Source organism: Malaclemys terrapin, chromosome 1 (assembly GCF_027887155.1).
Source record: "Malaclemys terrapin pileata isolate rMalTer1 chromosome 1, rMalTer1.hap1, whole genome shotgun sequence".
NCBI lineage: Eukaryota > Metazoa > Chordata > Testudines > Emydidae > Malaclemys > Malaclemys terrapin.
In genome coordinates this window covers 143,018,527-143,037,795 of record NC_071505.1, presented here as the reverse complement: position 1 = coordinate 143,037,795, position 19,269 = coordinate 143,018,527, and the positions used below count along the sequence as shown (strand labels likewise).

At 45.0% G+C, this 19,269-nt stretch overlaps 1 protein-coding gene across 5 annotated transcripts in view; it reads right to left on the bottom strand.

Annotated features, from left to right (window-relative positions):
- Window positions 1-2,526: 2,526 nt before the first annotated feature.
- ING4 (inhibitor of growth family member 4) overlaps window positions 2,527-19,269 on the bottom strand; it is a 41,177-nt gene continuing 24,434 nt past the window's right edge. For 2 of the 5 annotated variants that reach the window (XM_054041850.1, XM_054041840.1), the window contains 8 exons: window positions 13,220-13,259; window positions 6,904-6,975; window positions 6,544-6,710; window positions 6,170-6,284; window positions 5,735-5,843; window positions 4,183-4,330; window positions 3,702-3,763; window positions 2,527-3,416 (listed from right to left, as the gene is read on the bottom strand). In XM_054041850.1, coding sequence (XP_053897825.1) covers window positions 3,377-3,416; window positions 3,702-3,763; window positions 4,183-4,330; window positions 5,735-5,843; window positions 6,170-6,284; window positions 6,544-6,710; window positions 6,904-6,931 — 669 coding nt within the window. In that variant the 5' untranslated portion in view covers window positions 6,932-6,975; window positions 13,220-13,259 and the 3' untranslated portion in view covers window positions 2,527-3,376. The remainder of the gene's footprint in view (window positions 3,417-3,701; window positions 3,764-4,182; window positions 4,331-5,734; window positions 5,844-6,169; window positions 6,285-6,543; window positions 6,711-6,903; window positions 6,976-13,219; window positions 13,260-19,269) is intronic. The other 3 variants (XM_054041816.1, XM_054041832.1, XM_054041822.1) reach the window with 2 other exon arrangements.

Here is a 19,269-nt window from a genome sequence, read left to right as displayed (position 1 = left end):
GCATGAGCATGGCACTCCAGAGGACACCAGAGCCAGCCCTACAGATACCATTAAGGAAAAGTGTCTGGGAGCTGTGCACGTGGGCGCACACACGCCTAGCATGGAATCGACATGAGCAAGCACTCAAAGAACAAATCTTAAGATGTTTAAAGAAAACTTTGATAGCATTCTGTCTGCTCAGGAATCACTGAACAGCTGTGATTGTGAAATCTATACTTTATTGTTTTACCTTTATGGACCCTTCTCTATTCCCTACTAACACGGCTACCCCCGATACTTCTCTATTGTTTATCTGTAGGGGCTCTGTCTGATTCTTTAATTGTTTCTATCTGTTGCGTAATTAATTTTGCAAGATTTAAATCAACTAAGGTGGTGGGGTGTGACTGGTTAAAGCAGAGGTGGGCAAACTTTTTGGCCTGAGGGCCGCATCCGGTTTCCAAAATTGTATGGAGGGCCAGTTAGGGGAGGCTGTGCCTCTCCAAACAGCCAGGTGTGGCTCAGCCCCTGCCCCCTATCCAGCCCCCACCCCCCAGCTTCTCGCCCCCAGATGGCCTCCCCCGGGACTCCTGCCCCATCCAACCCCCCCGTTCCCTGTCCCGACAGCCCCCGGACCTCCCGCCGCCCCCCCCCCCCAGGACCCCTGCCCCATCCAACCACCCCTTCTCTCTGTCCCCTGATGGCCCCTGGAATCCCTGCCCCTGACTGCCCCCCCCGCCACCCCATCCAACCCCCCCCTCCTGCCTAACTGCTCCCCAGGAACCCCTGCCCCCATTCAACTCCCCTGTTCCCCATCCTCTGACCGCCCCGACCCCTATCCACACCCCCACCCCCTGAACACCACCCCAAACTCCCCTGCCCCCTTACCGTGCTGCCTGGAGCACCCGTGGCTGGTGGCACCACCCACAGCAGCAGGACAGGCAGCCGCGCCACCCTGCTGGAGCCAGCCACACCACCGCGCAGCACAGAGCATGGGATCAGACTGTGGCTCTGCAGCTGTGCTGCCCCAGGAGCTCACAGCTCTGCCACCCAGAACACTGCGCCGGTGGCGGGGCGAGCTGAGGCTGCGGGGGAGGGGGAACAGCAGGGGAGGGGCTGGGGGCGAGCCTCCTGGAGCAGGAGCAGGTTTGCCCACCTCTGGGTTAAAGAATTGTTTCATAATGGGCTAGAATTGGTGAAAATACTGTTTCGTAGTACTTTACTTTAAAATGATTGGTTAAGGTACAGCTAAGCAGGATTTAGTTTAATTATGTAACTGGAGGTCGAAAAGGAAATTCTTTCGAACCTAACTCCAGAACACAAGCCAAGATCAGAGCTGCCAGACCTCAAAACCCTGCAGATCATATCGTGCAGAAGCTGGAGCCCTGGATGACTTGATCCTGACTGGTCACCAAGAAAAGTTTGTCTGCCTTATTGGGAGTGGTGAGCATTGCATGCTTAGCATGTGTGTTTTTTTGGTAACTGTTAATAAACAAACAGAGGTTAAAGATATTACTGTTTAAGGCTCTTTCACTGGTAAAGGCCTTGCAAACCCGCAGAAGATTATGCCCTGATCCCTGGGAACTGGCTCAGGGTGGGTGCCTTTCACCGGAGCCCTATAACTGGGAAAGGGTGACTAAATTAACCGGGTTATGCCTTGAGTGCACAGAAGGGTAAAGGTGGGGTGCCCTAGAGTGTGTGGGAAACACTCACCATTCATCAGTATCCCTCCTGGGCTTTGTTAGTAAGCATGTTAATCCATATGATCAGTACAACTGGGAAAAAATAATGGCAAATATTTTACTCACCAAAAAGTACAATTTTATTTGACCCAAAATGATTTGTGTTGAGTTTGCTCAGTTGTTATGACCGAACCAAAAAAAAAGAAATGTTTTGGAGATGTTGAAACAAAGCATTTTGTTTTCATATGACTTTTCATTTCGATTTTTGAAATCTTAACAGAAGTAAAGGAGGACTAGATTCACCAAACGTTTTTTCCTCAAGCTCTCCTGTTGAAGCTATTCCACCTTTTATAAATAAATATTCCTTAGATCAGACTTGAACTTGGGACTCCCACGTCCCAGGTAGTGCCCTAACTACTAGGCTAAAAGCTATAAGGAAGGCACCACAACCACCTCCTCCTCCAGCTGTTTTCTGAATATAGTCCTCCCGAACCTTTGTTAAAATGCCCAAAATTGAAACAAAAACATCCAAGATGAATTTTAAAAAAAATGTTTCATATAACCCTACTTGAAATTTTTCCAATTTTTCAATTCACAAAAAAATTGGAAAGTTTTCATTTTCAGTTTGACCCAAAATGAAACTTTTGATTTTTTTGGAAATGCCAGCAAACCTAAGATGATTCACCTAGGTCATCTTCTGAGTTACTGATAACTCTAAAATAGGTAATGGTGTCTTTAATGTAGAGTGCCACCCTATCCTCCACCAACACCTCTTTTACCCACTGAGGGGATCTATAGAAGGTTTCTGTGTCATCCTCCACAGGTCAGAGCCAAGACCCACAATCACAGACCCTGGCAAATGCTGGGGTGTTTGTTTCAATGGGTTTTATTTAATTCCATATTTTACAAGGAGGATCTTGATTCCCAAACATCCCATCACCAGCAGAACAAAGGATCTTGGACAGCAAAAAGGATTGGGGAACTCTGGGGCAGAAGCACAGGTGGTACAGAGCCATCTCCACCTGAGATCACCAACGCTTCCTCTTTCCTGTAAGACACAGTACCCATTCCTGAGATATTCTCCCAGAGGGGAATAAATGAGACTTAGGCTATCTCTAAACTCCATCCTCTCCCACATACAACAGAGAGACCACTTGATACTGGAGCTGATAGTGGAATGTAAGATAGGGCAGGGGACTAAGGGATCCAACTTTTTAACCAACCTGTAAGATGAAGAGGTGGTCTGCTTACCCCCACACGCAGGAGAGATCTAATAAAATCAGGAACCTATAAAGTTTGGGGAGACTGACCTCCTTCCCATGGGCATTCAGGTAATCTTTCACTTCCCCGACTAAGCCTGGCAATGAGTGATGCAGGCAATGGACTCTAAGTGGGAGTGAAGGGTGAGCCAGGGAAATCAGGGGACCATCCTACCCCTGGGAATCTGGGGGCTACCTAGCTACCCTCATTCCCTCTGGGATTCAGAGACCTGTTCTAGAACAGCACACACAAAGGACCTCCAAGGGGAATTTGAAGGCAGCACGGGATACAGAACACACTGGAACTGTCATAAGGGCACAGCCCATTCAAAGGTCACCCTAACCACAAACAGGGCAAGACTCCCCCCAACCTCAAGGCCCAGGGGCTGGGGGAGCCTTGATGAGGCCCTAGCAGAAGAGATGGGACTCTGGCCACTGCACCAGGGGGCTCTAGGGATTTTATTTCTTCTTCCTCTCCTGGGAGCAGCGAGGGCAGAACCTGGTAGGAAAAGGAGAGATAAGGCAGCAGTTATGGCGTGGGAGGGACCCACCAATACACAAAGTCTATGGGACCCCCTTTAGTGCGCCCCAAATACAGCCACACACCCAGAAGCCCTTAAACACACACAACCCCCAATAAATCTTCATTGAGACGCAATCCCAACCCCCCCTAACATCCACAGTCACCCCGCCCCAGAACTTCCCGCTCCAAACACCCATGGGACTCCCCAGTGATTTATAGCTTCTTGAAACCTCTGATGTCCTTGTTTCAGAACCCACTCACCATTTCCCCCTTGGCTTTGTCGTCAGGCCCACACAGGCGAAATGGAACCACTCGATGGAGCACTGATGTGGGATGGAGAGCACAAAGTCAGTCATACAGTAGAGTTTCCTCCCCTGCTGACTTTTTGGAGGGCTACCAACCCCCCCAGCATTTGATCACATAACCTCCCTTTGCAAATCCTCAGCAGTGACCACATCAATATTCAGGATTGGGGAAGTGGATTGAGAAACTCACCCAATTCCTACTCTGTTTTAAGGTTTCCCTCCTCCTGGATTCCAGACTTGTCCAGGAAAAAAAAAAAATCTGTCCCCTAAGGGGGTCCTAAAATGAGCATCCCCCTTAATTCTCCCCTCTCACATAATCTGTAGATACACCCTCAACCTGCAGATGTCACTGCTTGAGATAGCAGGGCCCACATAAGCAGAACCAGACTCCTAGTGCGCGTGTCTCTCCCCCATTCTCTCCAAGCCCAGTCTCTTACATCAGGGTTATCACAGCCAATCATCTCCCCATAGGAGACCTGGTGGCAGAGGCAGTAGGTGGGTTCGTTGGGATCCACAGGCATATCCAGCACATCTGAGGGGTGCACATTTCCAAATGTCACTGAGGGCATCCCATACTCCGTGCTGCTGCAGAGGAGAAGGATGAATCAGGTCAGCAAAGTCACCAGGATGGGGGCACCCCCTCACTTCATCCAGGGAGGCCCCCTCTGCTGTGGACTCCATATTGACAGACACAGAAAGAGACCCTTCCCCACATAACACAACTGCAGAAATCCACTATCCCAGGTCCTGTCCTCACAGCAAGGTCCTAACCTCTCCAGGCCTTTATCTCCCTCCGGAGGGAAGGATATTTCTCTCAGTAGGAGTCCCAGCCATGATACTCAGGCTCTTGCTCTCACTGCTCCAGGGCACAGCAGGGACAAGTGGGATGGATGAGCCCATTGGTCTGATCTGGGTGAAGTTGGGGGATCATTTATGATCTGGATGAGGGATGGATTGCACCCTCAGCAAATCTGCAGATGACACTAAGCTGGGGGGGAGAGGTAGATACGCTGGAGGGTAGGGATAGGGTCCAGAGTGACCTAGACAATTTGGAGAATTGGGCCAAAAGAAATCTGATGAGATTCAACAAGGACAAGTGCAGAGTCCTGCACTTAGGACAGATGAATCCCATGCACTGCTACAGGCTGGGGACCGACTGGCTAAGCGGCAGTTCTGCAGAAAAGCACCTGGGGATTACAGTGGACGAGAAGCTTGATATGAGTCAACAGTGTACCCTTGTTACCAAGAAGGCTAACGGCATATTGGGCTGCATTAGTAGGAGGGTTGACAGCAGATCGAAGGAAGTGATTATTCCCCTCTATTCGGCACTGGTGAGGCCACATCTGGGAGTACTGCGTCCCGTTTTGGGCCCCCCACTACAGAAAGGATGTGGACAAATTGGAGAGAGTCCAGCAGAGAACAACGAAAATGATTAGGGTGCTGGGGCACATGACTTACGAGGAGAGAGTGAGGGAACTGGGGTTATTTAGTCTGCAGAAGAGTGAGAGGGGATTTGATAGGAGCCTTCAACTAACAGCCTTCAACCCCTCTGAAGGATGGGTTCCAAAGAGGATGGAGCTAGGCTGTTCTCAGTGGTGGCAGATGACAGAACAAGGAGGAATGGTCTCAAGTTGCAGTACGGGAGGTCTAGGTTGGATATCATGGAAAACTATTTCACTAGGAGGGTGGTGAAGCACTGGAATGGGTTACCTAGGGAGGTGGTGGACTCTCCATCCTTAGAGGTTTTTAAGGCTCCGCTTGATAAAGCCCTGGCTGGGATGATTTTGTTGAGGTTGTTCCTGCTTTGAGCAGAGGGTTGGACTAGATGACCTCCTGAGGTCTCTTCCAACCCTAATCTTCTGTGATTCTATGACAAAGTGCAGTACCTGACCATTGGTTTCATCCTGATTAGGGGAACCTTCATGGACCCACTGGTCTGACCTGACTTGTGGGGTTACCCCCCATTCCCTAAGTCTCCCCGTCACTTACGTGCGGACGAGTTTCAGCTTCTTTTGAGCCATCTTTGGTGCCTCCTCATCAGAGTTTTTCCCCTTAGAACGAGCACGGGCAGCTTTCTTCTCCTTTTGGGCCCGGCCCTCTGGTGGGATGGGGAAAATAAATGGGCATTAAACTCTTCCACCCACCTGTACACCAGCCCCCTTTACAGCATTAAGACACCCCCCCTCCCCGGCCCTTTCATAGTCTCTCGTCTACACACACCCCATCATCTCCTCTGAGACTCCCCTACACCATCATCCCTGGGTCACCTCCTTGTCACTTGCTGGGGTTCTAGCTCCTCCTCAAACTCCAACCTCACAGTGTCTGGGCCATCTCCTGCCATCCTCCTCCCAAGGCTCCCTTCCAACCCCACCACTTCTGTGATCTTGGACCCCACCATATCAGTGGCAGGGCGCTGGGACTCACTTTTCTTGCCCTTGCTGGAGGAGCTGTCGTAGTCACTTGACTCAATCTGCTTCTCCTTCAAGTCAGCTTCAAAACGGGCAAGGTCCGTGTCTAGCCGCCGGATGTGCTTATCCACCTGCAGGTATGACAGTAAGCAAAAGCATTATTAGGGGATGGAATCCAGAAGGGCCTAGAAAGGACGGGGATGGGGCTTCAGCAGAGAGGCAACTGTATGGGATGCCTACAAGGGAAACAGGGATCCATGCTGGGGCTGGAGCAAAAGATTTCCAAATGTTTTAAAACCCCATCAGTACCAGTACACAGTGAGTTGTGACTCCCAGCCCTTCATGCTATAACCCTTAGACACCACTCTGCTTCCTCTTTCTCCTTCATACCATCTCATAAGTCTGCATGGCCAGCTGCACTTTGTCATCCCCGAACTCCTTGCATTTCCCATAGGCCTCCTGAATTTGCTTGAGAAGCCCCAGTTTTTCCTCCGAAGAAAGAGTCCGTGCATTGCTGATATACTCCGTGGCCAGTTTATCAATCTCTGACTTGAGGTCTGAAACAAGACCGGATTCATGGTCAAAAATATTCCAGTGCCCTCTGCTAGGAAGGGCAGATCTGGACAGTTGCAGGCTCCCTCCTCTGCCCTGTTGTCACACCACCACCTGCAAGGGAAGGAAGAGCAGGCCAGCTGCAGGCTCCCTACCTACTCACGGCACATTACTCTGGGCCTCATTCCTGACACTCACCTTCTGTTCGCTGGTCTAGATCTCGCATGAGTTGGAAATTTCTCTGCAATTCAAATGGCAGGTTCTCAATGCCTGGAGAGAGAGGTAGATACATGGAGGGGTCAGGTCCCTGTCTCTGTTTCCCCCATTAAGCATTTATAATAACCAGATATAGGACTTAACATCCTCTAATTTCCCTGTCAGTCCAACAGCAGCTGTTCTCTAAGATGCCAATGACTCAATCTTGAGCTCATGGGAAGCCTAGAGTCTGGTGGGCTCACAGACGGGATCATTATTTTAGTAATTCTTTCTGGGGTCCACTAAGTTGGCACTATCTTCAACTTCCCCTCAATGTAGACATTATTAATTGGCAAATTTCTTGCAGGTACCATGGAAAAGGTGGATTAGGGGAAGGAGAGAGTAGTGGTCCTGATCAGAGAAAGGAGGCCCTTCCATGCATAAGATGCAGCATGAGAAAAGGTATGGGACTGCTTATGGAAGAATCTGACAACTACACAATGGTAGTGGTAGCAAAAAATAAAAAAAAATAAAAAAAAAATGGAAAGCTCACGAGGGACGAAGCTGTGCAGTGGCTTAAAGGTGAGGACAAAAAGCTTGAACATGATATGGAGGAAAAAGAAGAACCAGTGGATTCAAAGGTGATTCGGGGATGATAGTCAGACCAAGATGCCAGAAAGATAATCTTAGTGGCTGCATGTTGAATGGATTGAAGATAAGTGGTGTATGTGTCCAGGCAGTCTTAAAGGAAGAAGTCACAGTAATCAAGACTATAGATATGGGGCTGTGCAAGAGTTCTGCTGAGGGAGCAGAGAGAAAAGATACCAACTTAGAAACATTATGGAAGCAGCAGCAATATTTGGCCTGGATGTAATTCAAAGATGCATGCACCAGAAGCACAGGTCCTTCCTTGTCAGTAAAGATAAATGAGATCTCTCTTATTGTAAGCTGTACAGGACCTAGGAGAACACAGGTGAAAAATACTGATTCCATCCAGTACAAGGCATTGACGACACAGACCACACTAGTCAGTTCATTACAATATGATATAGAATCATAGATGTGTAGGATTGGAAGGAAGCTCAATAGGTCATCTAGCCCAGTCCCTTGCACTCAAGGCAGTGTACATAACAACTAAACCAATGATTTTCAACCTTTTTTCATTTACGGACCCCTAAAAAATTTCAAAAGGAGGTGAAACCCCTTTGGAAAACTTAGACAGTCTGCGGACCCCAGGGGTCCATGGACCACAGGTTGAAAACCACTGAACTAGACCATTCCTGACAGGTGTTTGTCTAAACTGCTCTTAGAAACCTCCAATGATAGAGATTCCACAACCTCCCTAGGCAATTTGTTCCAGTGCTTAACTACCCTGACAGTTAGGAAGTTTTTCCTAATATCCAACCTAAACCTCCCTTGCTGCAATTTAAGCCCATCGCTTCTTATCCTATCCTCAGAAGTTAACAATTTTTCACGCTCCTCCATGTAACACCACCCTTTTATGTACTTGAAAACTGTTATGTCCCCTCTCAGTCTTCTCTTTTCCAGACTAAACAAACTCAGTTTTTTCAATCTTTCCTCATAAGTCATGTTTTCTAGGCCTTTAATCATTTTTGTTGCTCTCCTCTGGACTTTCTCCAATTTGTCCACATCTTTCCTGAAATGTGGCACCCAGAACTCAACACAATATTTCAGCTAAGACCTCATCAGCATGGAGCAGAGTGGAAGAATTACTTATCTGTCTTGCTTACAACTCTCCTGCTAATACACCCTAGAATTATGTTTGCTTTTTTTGCAAGTGTTATACAGTTCACTCATATTTATCTTGTGATCCACTATAACCCCCAGATCCCTTTCTGCAGTACTCCTTAGTAGGCGGTCATTTCCCATTTTGTATGTGTACAATTGATTGTTCCTTCCTAATTGGAGTACTTTACATTTGTCCTTATTGAATTTCATCCTATTTACTTCAGACCATTTTGAATTTTAATCATACCCTCCAAAGCTCTTGCAACCCCTCCCAGCTTGGTATCATCCGTAAACTTTATAAGTGTACTCTCTCTGCCATTATCTAAATAATTTACAAAGATATTGGACCTAGGACCGATCACTGCAGGACCCCACTCAATATGTGCTTCCAGCTTGACTGTGAACTGCTGATAACTACTCTCTGGGATTGGGTTTTCAACCAGTTAGGCACCCACCTTATAACAGCTTCATCTATGCTGTATTTTGCTAGTTTGTTTATGAGAAGGTCTAGCAAGACAGTAACAACAATCTCAGTAAAGTGAAGATACACTACATCTACCACATCCGCCCTATTCATTAGGCTTATTACTCTGTCAAAGAAAGCTATTAGGTTGGTTTGACATGATTTGTTCTTGACAAATCCATGTCGACTGTTACTTATCACTTTATTATCTTCTAGGTGTTTGCAAATTGATTACTTGATTATTTGTTCCATTATCTTTCCAGGTACTGAAGATGAATGGTCTGTAATTCCGTAGCTTGTCCTTATTCCCCTTTTTATAGATTGACGCTATATTTGCCCTCTTCCAGTCCTCTGGAATCTCTCCCATCTTCCATGAGTTTTCAAAGATAATCACTAAGGAGATATTTCAACCATCAGTCAGCTCCTTCAGTATTCTAGGATGTATTCATCAGGTCCTGCTGACTTGAATACATATAACTTGTCTAAGACATCTAACACGCCAATCCTAAAACTATTTTACATTAAATAAATAATAAAATAGTGCTTTTCATGCAACCAACTCAAAGCACTGAAGTGCTTAAAAAGTGCCACAAAGAAGGATTAATTTCCCCATTTTACAGATGGGAAAACGGAGGCAGAAATGGGAAGAGACTTGTCGAAGGTCATAGAGCAAATCGGGGTAAAGCTGGGAATAGAACACAGGAATCTTGACTCCAAGTCCCCTGCTCTTTAGTCTATTCTGCCTGCTACATTATAACGTAATTCAGTTGTCTCTCTCCAGCTCCTGGAAGTTCTGAAACATAACGTATATTGTAACTACCAGATGTTATTACAGTAACAGACATGTTGCAAGACTCAAGTCAGTATTTTATTATTCTTTTTCAGTGTTACTTCTTACTAGGGCTGTTGATTAATCGCAGTTAACTCATGCGATTAACTAAAAAAATTAATTGTGATTAATCGCACTGTTAAACAATAGAACACCAATTGAAATTTATTAAATATTTTTGGATGTTTTTCTACATTTTCAAATAAATATATTGATTTCTATTACAACACAGAATACGAAGTGTACAGTGTTCATTTTATATTATTTTTTATTACAAATATTCACACCGTAAAAATGATAAACAAAAGAAACAGTATTTTTCTATTCACCTCATACAAATACATCTGTGCAATTTCTTTATTGTGAAAGTGTAAATTACAAATGTAGATTTTTTTTGTTACATAACTGCACTCAAAAACAAAATGATATAAAACTTTAGAGCCTACAAGTCTACTCAGTCCTACTTCTTGTTCAACCAATTGCTAAGACAAACAAGATTGTTTACATTTACGGGAGATACTGCTGACTGCTTCTTATTTACAATGTCACCTGAAAGCGAGAACAGGCGTTCGCATGGCACTTTGTAGCCACGTGCCAGATATGCTAAACTTTCATATGCTCCTTCATGCGTTGGCCACCATTCCAGAAGCTGACCTGCTTCCATGCTGATGATGCTCATTAAAAAAATAATGCGTTCATTAAATTTGCAACTGAACTCCTTCGGGGAGAATTGTATGTCTCCTGTTCTGTTTTACCCATTTCATGTTATAGCAGTCTCGGATGATGACCCAGCCCATGTTCGTTTTAAGAACACTCTCACAGAAGATTTGACAAAATGCAAAGAAGGTACCAATGTGAGATTTCTAAGGATAGATACAGCATTCGACCCAAGGTTTAAGAATCTGAAGTGCCTTCCAAAATCTGAGAGGGATAAGGTGTGGAGAATGCTTTCAGATGTCTTAAAAGAGCAACACTCCGATGCGGAAACTACAGAACCCGAACCACCAAAAAAGAAAATCCACCTTCTGCTGGTGGCATCTGACTCAGATGATGAAAATGAACATGCGTCGGTCCGCTCTGCTTTGGATCGTTATCGAGCAGAACCCATCATCAGCATGGACACATGTATTCTGGAATGGTGGTTGAAGCATGAAGGGACATACGAATCTTGAGCTCATCTGGCACGTAAATACCTTGTGATGCTGGCTACAACAGTGTCATGTGAATGCCTGTTCTCACTTTCAGGTGACATTGTAAACAAGACGTGGGCAAATTATCTCCTGCAAATTGTAACCAAACCAATCTGAGTGATTGGCTGAAGTAGGACTGAGTGGACTAGTAGGTTCTAAAGTTTTACATTTTTATTTTTGAATGCAGTTATTTTTTTGTTCACAATTCTACATTTGTAAGTTCAACTTTCATTATAAAGAGCCCTACAGTACTTGTATTAGGTGAATTTAAATATACTATTTCTTTTGTTTTTACAGTGCAAATATTTGTAATAAAAATAAATATAAAGTGAGCACTGTACACTGTGTATTCTGTGTTGTAACTGAAATCAATATATTTGAAAATGTAGAAAATATCCAAAAATATTTAAATAAATGGTATTCTAATATTGTTTAACAGTGCGATTCATCTTTTTTAATCGCTTGACAACCCTATTTCTTACCCATATCCATGGAGGTTCTCTTGGACTCCTCTTACTGGGTGTCCAGAGAGACATGTTGGGGAAAAAAAGCCCACTTTCTTCTGTGACTGGACAAAAGACTGTACTGCATGCAATAAAACTCAGTGATCCAGGCACTCACGACCATCAAGCTTGATTACTGCTATCCATATCTAGGAATGAAATCACATGACCTGAAAAAACTCCAGTTGGTACAAAATGCAGCAACTTGTGTGCACAGCAACACAGGACACCATGAAAACATCTCCATTTTCTGCACTGAATCTCCACTGAATTCAGAATCTGGATCAAGGTCTCCATTCTGATATTCAAAGCCCCCTACAGGATTGGTCACAGCAACATAACAGATTGCCCCACCTTCCATGACCATGCGTTCCCACAACAGAAGTAATCAGAACTAAGACAATTAAGCTGCCAACTATGGGGGAAGGCTTGTGAATGCGAAAGACAGAATTCTCAAAAAAACTGGACCCAAACTATGCAACTCACTCTGGCAAGAGATAAGAATGACTACAGCTGACTTGGGCAGCAGGGCTCAGGCTGCAGGGCTGTAAAAGTGCTGTGTAAACATTAGATCTAATGGGGGGGGAGGGGGAAGAGGAGGGAACAGGCTCTGGGACCTCCCTGCTCACAGGGTCCCAGAACTCAGGCCCCAGCCCAAGCCCAAACCATCTAAACCACAATTTTGCAGCCCTGTGAGCCCGAGTCAGCTGACCTGGTGCAACCGTGGGTGTTTAATTGCTGTGTAGACATACCCACTGTGTTCAGAACCTGTTTCTTCAACCTCAATTTCATCATGCAGACACAAAAACAACCACTTACACACAAGCAAACATCCTTAAGAACAGAGCAAAGTATTTCCCTGGGAAGGAACAGCGAGGGAATTTGTTACTATTATTTCTATTTTAAATGGCTTTTTTAAATAGCTAGGAGAGGCTCAGCTATTATGAGCCATTTAAGTATCTAGATAGAAGGAAAAGTTTTCATGATATCCCAAATATTACATATAAACAGGGTGGGGTGGAGAACTACATTAAAAGAAAGATCACATTGCACAGTCAAGCATTCAAAAGTTGGGAAAAGCCAGACTTAAGATTGCCTCTGTAACCTCAGTCTATCCTCTTTGTACATATGTGTTATGCCACAGTCTTTAATTACATGATCACATACTATTTGTCCCACAAAATGCCTGCCTCATTCAGTGCACAGGATGGACAGTGCTCACTGAATGGATTCTTTTCATCCTCATTTAATGTGTGGCCCCAGACCTTATTTACTGCACATTAATTAAACTATGCTTTGAATACAGAATTATTAATTTCCTCATGGGCTTTTCTATAGCGCTCATCACTGAGTGCTTCACAATGTATCTTCACCAACTGCTGTCAGGTAGGGAGGTATTATAATTGCCATTCTACAGATCAGGAACTGAGGTTCAGAGAAATTAAGGACAAAAGGTATCCATTCATTTTGGGTGCTCAATTTGAGACACCCAGAGCCTGGTACATCAATCACAATACTTAGCATTTTTATAGCACTTGATATGTTCAAAGCACAGCTCCCATGGACTTCAGCTGCAAGTGCTTACCACATGTGTAAATGAGACCCCAGGATCTCAAGTTGGGCACCTAGAAAATGAAGGACACATAATTAGTGACCACCTGTGAAAAGCCTTAATTTAATTACACAGGAACTCCATGGCAGAGACAAGAATAGAATCCAATGACTAAACCGTACGACCATCCTTTAGTCTTCCTGCAATCCACTGCCTCATTCACTGTACACCTTCCAACTTCTGTAACAAATGAGGCCAGGGTGCTATAGACAACAATTTCATTCACTACACAACCCTGGTCCATTCCCAGAGGAGGCTCACCCTGTGCAATAAATGATGGAGGGATCCTGTGGAAAAAATTACATGATCCTGTAATTAAAGACTGTATCATAATGCATATACACACAGGGGTTGAATTAAGATTTGCATGAGCAATCTTAATTCTGATATTTCCTATTAGAGGGTGTGACTTCGCAACCATAATGCTTTTCAATTAATTTTAATATAAATTTCTTAGTTTAACACTGCAAACTTAAAAAACAAAACTTCTATCATGAGAAACCATACTGACCCCTCGAGCGTATCATCAGCAAGGTTGGAACCTTTAGATCCACAGCACAGAACTTTTACTACTTGACCTAATAGAGTAACTGGTAGCAGCAATAGGTGTTTATGCTCTGTGTGAACCAACAATAGTAGAGTGATAAACACCCTTAGCAAATAGCTGTAAAACCTACTAGCAAACAGTTGAGACTCAAAAATCCTGAATTCTACCCTAAGTTCTAGAAAGGAGGTCCCTTTAGTGATGACAGACCTTTATTTCCCAGTGTTCCTATCACTTGACACCTTCTGTCCCTGATCTTAGCATATACCCTTTTGTAGTCCGTCTCTCCGCCCTGCCCCGCCCCCAACAGCATTCATTCCCCAGTCTCCCCTTCGCAGCCAGTCTATTCCCCCTGCTGTCTTTGTCCTCCACCCCTCTGCATTCCAATCAAGCTGATCCTTCTTTCTCTTCTTGCTTGCTGGACCCCCCCTGGTTGTGGAGCATTAAGATCTCAGTCCCATGGTAGCCCCCTGACCATTGGGAGGAGCAATTGCACAGAAAGTCCTGTTCAGCCCCTGCAATCATGGGCTTGAGCATTCTCAGCACAGATGGAACCTGCAGATAATTTAGCTGCCAAACTAATAAGCATGTGTGAAGAGAAAGTCGTTCACCTTGTGCAGTAACAATGGTTCTTCAAGATGTGTCCCCATGTGGGTGTCCAACTGTAGGTGTGCTTGTGTCCCTGCACTGCTGATCGGAGAGCTTTTTGGTAGCAGTGTCAGTTTGGCCTGCACGTGCGCTGTCCCTTAGGCAAACCCTCCTGAGTTCCTTCTCTACCACAGAGTCCTCGAAAGAACTCCGAAGTAGAGGGGAGGAGGATGGGTTGTGGAGAAACCATAGGGGGATATATCTCAAAGAACCATAATTACTGCACAAGGTGAGCAACTTTCTCTTCTTCTTCAAGTAGTACACCTCTACCTCGATATAACGCTGTCCTCGGGAGCCAATAAATCTTACCGCGTTATAGGTGAAACCGCGTTATAGCGAACTTGCTTTGATCCGCCGGAGTGCGCAGCCCCGCCCCCATGGAGTGCTGCTTTACCACGTTATATGAGAATTTGTGTTATATCAGGTCGCATTATATCGGGGTAGAGGTGTATCTCTCTGGGTGCTTCATTGTAGGCGACTCCTGAGCAGTATCCCCATTGGAGGGCTGGGGCTTCGGAGTCGAATCAGTTACGGATTACAATACCGTAGAACCAAAGATGGGATGGGAAGCAGAGTCCCCAGTAATTTTATAATGTTCTGCAAATATATGGACAAACCAGGTTGCTGCTCTACAGATTTCTGAGATAGGGACATTCTTGAGGAAGGTGATGGAGGAGACCAACCTCATGGAATGAGTGCGAATACCAGATGGAGGTGTTATGTTGCAAACCTGATCTAATGCAGTTTGAGACCCATTTGGAGAGTCTCTAGGCTGATACTGCTGAGTCTTTGGATCTCTCTGCAACAGAAAGGAAAAGCTAGGAGACTTTCTAAATGTCTTCGTCCTATCCAGGTAAAAAGGCCAGGGCTCTTGTAACATCTAGTATGTGTAGTACATCCTCCCTGTTATCAGAGTGAGGCTTGGGGTAAAAGGTCGGAAGGTGAATCAATTGGTTTATGTGAAAAGGGCAGGTCACGTTGAGGTTGAACTTCAGATGCAGTCCAAGTGTGACCTAGTCCCAAAAGAATATATTGTGTGTGTGTGTGTGTGTGTGTGTGTGTGTGTGTGTTGGGGGAGGGAGGGGGAAAGGAGAAGGGAGGAAATGTGCCATAAGAGCCGCTATTTCCCCTGTTCTCCTTGCTGAGGTGATAGCCACCAGGAATGCCGTTTTCATCGACAGATATTTGAGCAAACAAGTAGCCACAGGTTAAGAGAGAGGTCTAGTCATACCTTTCAACACTAGGTTCAGCTCCCATGTAGAGGTGGGATGTCAGGGTTGGTGAAAAAGGTTTACTATACCCTGAAGAATCATTTTATGTTTGGGTGTGAGAGCAATGAGTATCTCTCTACTTGTCGCTGAAAGGTGCTATAGCTGCTAGGTGAACTTTGAGTGAACTGAGAGATAGCCATGATTTTTTTTAGAGTCCGTATACAGTCTAGGACCACTGGGAGAGTAGCAGATGTCAGGGAAATTTGTTGGGAATTACACCAAACCTGAAACCTGGATCACTTTTGCAGGTAAGTATGGCATGTGGTGGATTTTCTACTGTGTAGTAACATTTTCTGTACTTCCTTCGAGCAGGAGCTTTCTATGAGCTGGAACCATGAAGGAACCAAGCCTTGAGGTGAAGTATCCTCAGGTTGGGATGTAGAGTGCGTCCTTCGTTCTGCAATAGGAGGTGTGGAGTTGGTTGGAGAGAGATTGATGGGCATGTCACCAGTTGTGAAAGGTAATGACACAAAGTCTGTCTCATCCAGGTGGGAGCAATCAGTTTGATGTATGCTCCTTCTCTTTTTATTTTTAATCGGACTTTCGACACTAGGAGAAACAGAGGAAAGATATAGAGAAGGTCCTTGTCCCACAGAAGAAGAAGAGCATTTTCCCAAGGAGTGCTGACCTATCCCTGCTCTGGAGCAATAGTGTGGACATTTCTTGTTCAGGTAAGTGGTGAACAGGTCTGTGGTCAGTGTTCCACACTTCTGAATAGGTCACGAAGCACTGCTGGGTTTAATCTCCCATTCATGGTTGTGTGGGAATTTGTAACTGCAATTGGCCACTATTGAGTTTTGTACTTCTGGAAGATAGATAGTGTGATGGGAACTGCACCAGTTCCATAACTTTAGTGCTTCTGAGCAGAGGGAGGATGACCTGGTTCCTCCCTGCCAATTTATATAATATATACATGCTATGTTGTCTGCTAAGACTCTTGTTTGTGTTCTCTTAATCAGTGGGAGGAAATGGGTACAGGCATTCCTGACTGCCCTCAGTTCAAGGAGGTTGATGTGGCAGGACATCTCCATGGATGACCATTTGCCTAGTGTTTTTAGGTGGTTTAAATGTGCGCCCCATCCTATGAGGGATGAGTCAGTGGTAAATAGTAACGATGGGAAAGTTTGTGAAAAGGGAATGCCCTTGCAAACATCTGCTGGATTTTTCCACCAGTCCAGGGAGTTTTTGACCTTGGTGGGTAGTGACAGAGCTATGTCTACTCTGTCTCTGTTCAGTCGGTAGACTGAGCTGAACCACATCTGACACACTGCAGTTGAAGTCTGGCATGAGATATCACCTCTGTGCCTGCTGTCATATGCCCCAGGATGTGGAGGCAGTGTATGTCTGATATTTGAGGGCTGGTTTGTACTGTTTCTATGAGCATGGCCAAGGTGTGGAACCTGTGTTGTGGCAGGAGTTCTTTGGCCTGTAACAAATCGAGGTCAGCCCCTACAAACTCTAAGCGTTGTACAGGGGAAAAGGTTGATTTTTGGACATTGACCTGTAGACTCAGTTCCATGAACAGGTCTATTGCGGTTTTGATAACCAGGAGAGTTTCGTCAAAGGAGCAAGCCCCGAGGAAGCAGTCATCCAGATAGGGGTAAGATCATGATTCACAGGGAACGAAGGTGAGCTGCCTCTACAGAGAGGATTTTGGACAATACTCTGGGAGCTGATGATAGCCCAAAGGGGAGTACTCTGTACTGGTAGTGGCCCTGTCCTAGGGAAAATCTGAGGAATGGTAAGATTGAAATATGAAAATAAGGTCAAGGGCTGAAAACCAGTCTCCCTGTTCCAAAGCTGAAATAATCACTGCTAGAGTGATCATCTTGAATTTTTGAGCCTTGACGAACTTGTGAGTGCTCTGAGGTCTAGTATAGATCTCCCTTCTTCTTGGGTATCAGGAAAAAATGAGAGTAAAAACCTTTGCCTTGTAGATGTTGAGATACTGGTTCTATAGCCCCTAACAAGAGCACGTGATCTATTTCTTTAGTAAACACTCACGAGAAGGGTCCCTGAAGAGGGATGGGGAAGGGAGTTAAAGTGAATGGAGTACCCATTGTGGATGATTTCCAGGACACATCAGTTTGATGTTATACGTTCCCAGGTGCTGTGAAATGGGGCAAGTCGGTAGCCAAATGGGTGTGACGGGTTGGTCAGCTACAGCGGCTGAGAAAAGTGGTCTGTTGACGCCTCAACCAACATATCAAAACTGATGTTTTGAGGTAGATAGTTGCAATGTGGAAGGCTGTGGGCATAATGTCTTATGTGTGGAAAATCTTGACTTCTCTCTCAGAGGCTTGTAAAAACATTGGGTTGGGAATTGTGAAGTGGGGGATTTATGTTCTCTTTTGTCCAGGAGTAAAGATTCCTAATTAGTGAGAGTGGCCCTGGAATCTTTAAGGGCACAGAAGAACGCATCAGTCTTTTCAGAGAACAATTTGGTGCCTTCAAAGGGAAGGTCTTCAACTGTTATCTGCACTTCCTTAAGGAAGCCAAATAGGTGTAACCAAAACACTCGCCGCATAACGACTGCAGTGGAGATGGACCAGTCTGCTTGTCGGCTGCATCAGGGGCTGACTGGAGCACTGTTTTGGCTACTACTTGTCCTTCATGGATAATAGCTCGGAATGGGTCACAGTGTGACTTTGGGAGTTGATCAATAAAGGTGTTGAGCTTTATATAATTGACAGTCATATTTCACCATTAAAGCTTGATAATTTGCAATTCTAAACTGCAATGTGGCAGAGAAGTAGGCCTTTCTCCCGAAGAGTTCCAGGCATTTCCAATCCCTATCATAGGGGGTGGATCTCATTTGGAATGGCCATGTGGGCTCCCATATGGGAAAAACAGGGGGATAAAGAGCTCTCATATTGGAAGCAGTGGGAAACAATTATTAAAATAATCAGACAATGAACAGGTTCTACAGAAATTAAGCATGTTAAAGCACACAGCACCCCATCCAACATGGAAGGATACTAAAAAAGCACAAGTTGCTGAGTTGAATCTAGGAAAAGGTGAGACTGAAGTGGTGACCTGATCTCAAGTGGGGGGACAGAGTAAGGTCGGATAGTATACAAGATGACCCAAAGGGGAAATCAGACAGCCAACAATCTACAAAACAAAGTATTTTTGTACAATATGGGAAAGAGGACTGGGAATTGGTAGAGCAGAATATAGCAGGAGTGGAAGGAAAATGGGAAGTAAAGAAAGAAGACGAGATGACAGTAGCAAAACAGGGACAACAGGAAAGGTGGGTACCTAAAAGCGGAGTAGGGAAGAAATAATTAGATTTACTCATGAACAAGGACATTTTGGGCGAAAAAGAATATTAGTGCAAGTGAAAAGAGCAATGTGGTGGCCAGGAATGAGAATTCAGATTGAAGATTTTTGTCAAAAGTTTTGGGGATTAATTAGAGCACAAACCAAAAGCCGAAAAGAGAGGGTAGTGAGACATCAGCCTGATACTACAGGTCCATGTGAGTGCAAATGGATTACATTGGACCTCTAAAAAGAACTCCCACAGGAAAGGAATATTGCTTAGTCATAACAGGTAACTT